The sequence below is a fragment of the Myotis lucifugus genome, unplaced genomic scaffold (genome assembly GCF_000147115.1).
Source record: "Myotis lucifugus unplaced genomic scaffold, Myoluc2.0 scaffold_5545, whole genome shotgun sequence".
Lineage (NCBI taxonomy): Eukaryota > Metazoa > Chordata > Mammalia > Chiroptera > Vespertilionidae > Myotis > Myotis lucifugus.
Window position 1 is genome coordinate 1,465 of NW_005876593.1, and position 7,448 is coordinate 8,912.

The following is a 7,448-nucleotide window of genomic DNA, read 5'->3' on the forward strand; positions in this document are numbered from 1 at the left end:
ACCTACCTGCTGCCAGATGCCTCCGGTGGCTGAGGGGCACCCCCTTCCCTCGGGGCAGTTCAGCGGCCTCTGGGATATTCACTGAGGAGACGGTTCACGATCGAGCCACCCAGTACCGGTTGCCTGGAACACACGCAAGCTTTAGTCTGCACTCAGGCCCAGAGCCTCTCTGCTTATGACGGATGCCCTGCCTGGCCTCGCCCTGTCCCATCCGGGAGATTGAGCGGTGGCTGACAGTTGAACCGCAATTCGCCGGCTCTGAAGAAGCCATTCTCATTGAGATTCAAGACCCCTGACCCGAGGTGTCCTGGAGAACGATCGCAGGCAGATGCCACCCACAGGGTGCAGGGCACATGCACATCAGTCCCTGGGGAGGAGTTACAGGATAAGCCTTGTCGGAGGGGAGACGCGGTTGTCATGACGCTGAGCTGCTGGGTTACCTGTCGCCAGGGAGGCTGAGGGCGGGCTCCCCCCATGGAGGGACCCGCTGGAGGCAGCAGGAGCACAGCAGGAACGCAGAGGGGTCCTTCCTCGAGTGAACAAGGCGAGGTTGGGCCGGGAGCAGAGGTAGCCTGGGTCTGGGGAGCACAGAGGAGAAGCCACAAGGACGCCGGTGGGCGCCGGTCAGGACGGGAGTGTCCCTAAGAGGCGGCATCTTGCAGAAGCAGAGCAGAATCTGTAAGGTCTTTAGACCACACAGTGTGGCGAGGTGGTTCTGAGCAGAAGGGAAGACAGCAAGAAGGTGAAAGATAAAAATATATTTTTTTAAAAAAGAGAGAGAACGGAAGCCTCAGAGACACTTGGCAGGTGGAGTGAGAATGTTCTGATTTCAAGGGGGCTGTGAGGTTCCCGCCAAGGCTCTGGCCTCTTGCCTTCCTATGGAGCAGTTCCGCTCTGCTCATGAACCAGCATATCTCTCCTCTCTCTCCCCGTCTCGGAAAAAAAAATCAATAAACAATTATTTTCTTTTTTAAAAAAAGTCTGTACATGTACCTGGAAAAAAATGCAACAAAAATATGTGAAATTAAGTGAAGTCTGAGAGCTTCGCCTCCAGGGACACAGCTCAGAGCTGCGGAGGGGACGCTGAGGGGCGGCGTGCGAGTGACGAGCAAACCAACCGGGTCCAAGACAACGAGGGCTGGGATGACGCGGTGCTGAGCTCACGCTGAAGTGGGGACGCCAGGCGTCACGAGAGAAAGTGGGGGTGCTTATCTGGTCCAAAGTGGCCCTGTGACGGCTGGGAAAGTCATCCTTCTAGACTTTCCGGTTGGTGGGAGCCCTGGTGAAGGCCCTGCCACCCACACAGGAAAATGGGGGAGAATACGCGTGTTTTGCAATTTCCTGATCTGTTTGGAATTTGCACAAAAGATCTTAAACACCATGGCAATTAGAGGAGAAGGAAAAGTGTTTGGCAGATCGATGGGTAAGACACCAGGGACGTGTGTTTAACATGCCCGGAGACGCTGCTGATTAGTTTGGGGCTAAAACTTGGAAAGAAAAGCCGGCCCATTTTCTACACCAACAAGTGGGGTTTCTGACAGGTGAGCACCTTTGAAGTTCAGTTACGCCAGGAGCAGCCAGAAATTAGGTGTGTAACTTCCCACAAAGGTTACGGCTTGTGCAGTAGACAGTCGCCGAAGCCCAGCCCAGCGAGGAAAACACACAGAATGCTAATGTCCGGGGACGTCCGTGCACCGGGAGAGGGGACTGCGGGAGGGTGAGAACGTGTTGCATACCAGGCCGGTGTGGCTCAGTTGGTTGGGTGTGGTCCTGTGTGCCAAAAGGTTGCTGGTTCGATTCCCGGTCAGGGCACATGCCCGGGGTTGCAGGCTCCATCCCCAGTAGAGGGCGTGCGGGAGGCAGCCAATCGATGATTCTCTCATCGATGTTTCTCTCTCCCTCTCCCTTTCTTTCTAAAAGTCAATAAAAACATAAAAACCCCACAAATGTGTCGCTCATAAACATGCCATCAGAGGTGTGGATCTGGCGCCTGCCTCCACGTATTGTGGAAAATTACAGAATCAGTGCAGGGCGCCGAGGGGCTGCCGGCTGAGTCTGGGGCTGGACGTCACCTGTTCCAATGCGTCCAACCAAAAACCAGCGGGCGAGGCCAGGCCTACCTCTTCATCGTTGGGGCCAGACCTGGAGCTCACCCACCCAGGCCCCTGACGGATGTGCGGCCGGGGCTACTTCTGTTCTAAGTGAAAGAGAACCCAACCCAAGTGAGTGACAAATAGTGTCCCCGCGTCCGTCCACCAACCAGCAACCCCTTTCCTTCCAGAGACCAGTCCCTTCTGCGCTTCAAGGAGCCGCACCCACAGCCCTGACGAGGGAGGCCCCTCGGCCCTGGATGGAGTCGTGCTTCCAGGGTTTGGGCCCAGAAGTGCTGGCGCCAGAGGCCAAGGGGCCTGAGGTGACTGCTTTGCCTCGGTGCCCCTGCTCCCCGATTACGTGGATTACGTGGCAACTCAGGACGGAGCAGCACACAGAAGCCAGAAAAAGCTCAATCCTTGAGGTTCTTACTCTAATTCTTCCCTATCAACAGCTGCCCTCAGGCCAGAGGCCCACAAGTTCAGCCTCACGCGACTCGGCTGGGGCTTTGAAAATCCCAGTGCCCACACTACCTCCCCCATGTGAATCAGCTCAAAACTATGAATGGCGGGAAGGGGGGGGGCGGGGGGGGGGGGCCGGCAGTTTGTCCAGCTCGGGGCAGTTGAAAGACTGGCCCGGGGCTACGGGAAATGCTGTGGGCTCTCCGCAGAGGTGTTAAAATTCTGACTTCCCCAAGACCTGAGGCCTGTTACACCAGGATCTCAGGCAGTGGGTCAGGCCTCAGTGGCTTCTAAAGCTTCCAAATCATTCTAACGAGCAAATAGGGTTGAGAACCGCTTCCACAGGCAAATGTCCTCATGAGAAATTCTGGGGGCCTCGGTGCCCCTGCCTGCCCTTCCCGGGACACCGCCCTGCAGGTGCCCGCCTCCGGGGAGCGGCTGGGCTGAACCCGCCCCTAATCGTTGCTGCCACTACGAGGAGCAGTGGACAGGTGTCACTGTCTAACTAGAGCGTGCGCGATGGGCTGCACATTGTTGAGTGGTCAAGGCCGAGGGCATTGGCTCTCGTTAACCTTGGGGGTGAGAAGGCTCATGACCCACCGCCAGCACCGCTCACTCAGATGACACGGTGTCATCAACTCCTCAGCACGCTGTGCTCGGTCCTCAGAGCTCCCACAGCTGAACTGTGTGCCCCGGGACCTACCTCCCCCCTCCCCTCGCCCCAGCCCGCTGTCTTCATGAAATTGGCTTTCTTTTTAAGGTTCCACATGCCACACTGTCTCCCTGTCTGGCTTATGTCACTCAGCAGTGCCCCGGGCTCAGCCGCGGTTGCAAACAGCAGACATGGGTTTCTAGGACCACGCTTGGGTATTTCCTTGCTCTTATCAAAGAACCAGCTTTTGGATTCATAGTCATAATCCCGGAAAGTTCAGCGGCGGGAAAGCCCTTTACTGAGGGGAGTTCAGCCTCGTTCTCCATCAGCTTCAAACACCACGGCCCGTGCCGGCCTGAGCGGAGCCCGGGTGCCCGGGAAACATGGCTCAGTCCTTCCTGTCCACCCTCCTGCCTCCGAGAAGCGCTGCCCGATTCACCTGCTCGATGGCCTTTCTGCCCCGAGCACCACGTACCCTCCCGACGCCCGGTGCAGCGCGAGGAAGGGGTGAACTGGCACGCGGCACTTCTGACGTTTACACCCCACATCGGAGCCTGGCGTCCTTACCGGAGACCAGACATAAGCCTGTCCTGTGCCCCGTGGGCTGCACCTGCTCACTGCCTTTCTAGTCGGTAAGAGGGGACTGGACCGCCTTCGGCACCAGCGCGGCCACTGCCATGTCCTGATACCCTTGCTGCTGCTTTTACAGCCCGAGCCCCTGGTGGCCAGCTCCCCCGGGAAGCCCTGACCACGGAACTTAGGCCCGTTTTAGATGCACATGTGGTCACAGGGGACCCAGTGGTATTACGACCCATGGCCCCACAGCAGACGACACCTCAAGTAGCTGACTCCGCAGGCAGGGTGCTGCGCGTTCGCAGGGGTGTGTCACCGGGTCGTTTCATCCCCGGAACTGGAGGAGGCGGGAGGCGAGTTCACCCTGGCATGCGCCCACCCACACTTCACAGTGAGAAGTGTTTCTGCAAATCCAACTGGAAGCAGCACCTTGCAACGTAACCTCTCCAGAAACGCCAGCGGGCAGGGCGTACGCGCACCACACTCCTGCCTCTAATGGGGCTGCAGCAGGAGCGGGTGCAGGTGGGGGTGGGGGATGGGAGGGAAGAAGCAACAGGGCTGAACTCCCATGTGGGAAAGCTTCTCTCGGATAACATCCCGCCACCACCTCTTAAAACTGAAGAATTCTAGTTACTAACCCACGCCCCAGTGACGGACAGACGTCCTGGTGGGTCGCAGGAGCTGGGGCTCAACTCGGAGCTGAACACCCGGTCCAGGACGTTCCCAGGGTCAGTCAGCAGTGTCACAGGTGTGTGTGTGTGTGTGTGTGTGTGTGTGTGCGTGCGCAAGGGACGGGAGAGGACCAGCTGGCGCAACCCGACACCCCGAGCTCTGCAGAATCCGTGGCCCCGACACAAAGGCAGTAAACGAGCCAGACTTCACAGCATCGTGTACAGCAGCCAGTGACTTTAATGGAAGGAACCATCAGACACCGCCCGCCCCCAAGCCTCCCAGCCGACAGCGCTGACAGCGGCTTCTTCATTAAGGTGAAGGCGTGAAGGTGTTCAAATCAGATTCAGCTCATTTCACATGAACATCACAAGGGCACTGTCCGCAGACCTCACTCGTACAAACCAACCCCGCGAGTACACACCTGCTCTCAGGCACCTTCTCTGAGGAGACGCGAGGACGAAAGAGCCTGCGCCTCGAGCTGGGGCCTAGCCAACCACCACGACGTCGTCGCTGGTGAACTCGTAGTAGGGAACCTCGAGGTTGAGGGGCGCGGGCCCCCTTCCGGATCCTGCCAGAGGCGTCATAGTGGGAGCCGTGGCAAGGGCAGTAATACCCACCATAGTCGCCCGCGTTGGCGATGGGCACGCAGCCGAGGTGCGTGCAGACCCCGATCAGGATGACCCACTCGGGCTTCTTCACGCGCTCCAGGTCATGCTGCGGGTCCCGCAGGTGGGACACGTCCACGGCGGCCTCCTGCTCCACCTCCTTCTGGGTGCGGTGGCGCACGAACAGCGGCTTGCCTCTCCACTTGAAGGCCATGTTCTTGCCCTCCGGGATGTCGGACAACTTGATTTCGATTTTGGACATGGCCAGCACGTCGGCCGAGGCGCTCATGCTGGAGACAAACTGGGAGACGACATTCTTGGCGGCGTAGGCGGTGGCCACCGTCGTGGTCGCCGTCACCAAGTAGGAGAAGCCCTTCCTGGCCTCGCTGCTCTCCTTGGAGGACTTGGTGCTGTCCTGCACCTCGGCGCGGCGGTAGTCGGAGAAGTCGGGCACTCTGACGTCGGTGTGGGAGTAACGGACAGAGGCAGGGGCTGCAAGGCAAACGGAGGGGGAAGCACAATTAGACACCAGGCAACAGACCTGTGTAAGTTCATGAGCAAGAATCAAATTATAAAGATGCGAAAAACCACTCACTGGCCTCAGAAATGGCCAACGAGCAGTCTAGTGTACAAAACACAAGCGGAATGAAGCCACCACGACCGACCACACTGGTTCAGGATCGTAAGACACTGCGCACGCGGAGGCCTCCTTACTGAGCACCGCGGAGTCCGCATTCACAGCGACTCGGTGTCAAGTTGGAAGGTCGACTAGCACTGAGTGAGCAACATTTTAAACTCCCCGAACCCAAGGTGCGGGACATGCTCCACAGCTGTGTGACGTCCCACACTCTCTGGGTTAGAGGGACCCTACACGCACCCAGTCTGCCATACACTGATGTGTGAGATCAGCTTGTAAACCCTCTCATTGCCTTTCTGTCTGTTCCCTGAAAGAGCTGCTACAAACTTACAAAATACTCATTACAAGACAACAGACAGCCCCCAGGGCCTGCAGCATAACTTTAGCTGCAGAAAACGTAGCGATCTCTCACTAGTATTGCTTTAACTTCAAGTGAAACCCCTGTGGGCAGGAAGGGGTGCCCTTATCAGAATAAGCAGCCATCAAAGTCACATCACATCTCCAAGTCCCAGTCATGTCAATGCAGCGGGGGCGACGCCTCTAGGAGCAGGCCCCGCCTCTCCTCCCACGGCTGGGTCTCAACGGCCACCACGCAGGCCACAGGCCAGATACTCATGTCAAATGACTGTTAAAGAAGAAACAATCACTGTCGGTGTAATACTTTGGATGTAAGTCATTCATTTTTTACTTTATTTTTTTAAAGATCACATCCCGCTGTCCTATAGCATTTTTAAATGTCTGGGAAAAATGAACTTACTGGTATCACATCTGAGCATGTTTCAGGAAGCAAATCTCTTTGCAAACTGTACTTTCATTTTAGGACATTTGCCAAGTTTCCCTGTTTAGAAAGTGGAACAGTAAAAACCTCTCTTTTAGAAAACGTGCTGTTTCCCAAATAAAGTGTATTTTCGTAGAAGCTGCAGTTCCACTGGCTCTCCAGGCCCATCGCTGACGGGAGCCGACAGGTGCTCACACACAGGGACCCATCAAGATCCCTCGGTGCGCGGTCCTGGCTAACCCAGCCGTGTCCGGGGGAACCAGGACACAGGCAGTGACGTCACCTGAGGTACCTCCCTCCCTCCACCTGCGGCTAACCTGTCAGAGGCTGGGGACGGGGCAGAGATGCACTCCTTTCCCTCAGCATCACCTGGGATTGCACAGGAGATACGCATCGTACCTACATTTCTACACTGAAAACGGTAGCACGGCCTCAACCGTGGAACAGCACACAGGAAACACAGAGACACCAGCGAGCGGGCTGGGGCAGGCTCCTCTGGAGACCTGTGGGCAAGGCCTCGCTGTCCACCCCGTTCTGTGCAGGTCACTTCACGGGGCTGCACCATCGCCAGCGCCGGGAATTAAACGCCAGCAAGGAGATCACCCTCTAAAGGGCTCCCTGAACCTCGGCCGGCACCAATAGCAAAGGTGCTGGCCAGACTCAGCTCCAACGACAGCAAAACCAGCTACTTGTTGCAATAGCCCCTCTACCTGTCAGAACTAAGGCGTCACAACAGACCGCGGCCTGTTCTGCTTTGTTTAAGGTGAGCTCTGGGGCACCTGGAACCGTCCTTCTCAGCTCGGACCCACCCCCTCTGCTCCCGCCTCACAAACCACCTGGGCAGCTACTGTGAGCTGAGCTGCAGGCGGGAGGCGCGGGCACAGGCAGGCCTGCCTGGCGGACAGCTCCACGGGGACAGGTAAGCCGGCTTTTAGGAGAAACCCTTTAGCCCGGGCGGCCGATCTCACGGGTGCTTCAC

The 7,448-nt window shown here is 57.4% G+C and overlaps 1 protein-coding gene across 1 annotated transcript; it reads right to left on the reverse strand.

The window, feature by feature from the left end:
* Positions 1-4,663: 4,663 nt before the first annotated feature.
* Positions 4,664-5,804, reverse strand: LOC102433574 (cytochrome b-c1 complex subunit Rieske, mitochondrial-like). The gene is given in 4 exon segments (XM_014450963.1): positions 4,664-5,006; positions 5,008-5,546; positions 5,650-5,728; positions 5,730-5,804. Coding segments are annotated over 4 exon segments (750 nt in total). The 5' UTR covers positions 5,790-5,804; the 3' UTR covers positions 4,664-4,934.
* Positions 5,805-7,448: the final 1,644 nt, after the last annotated feature.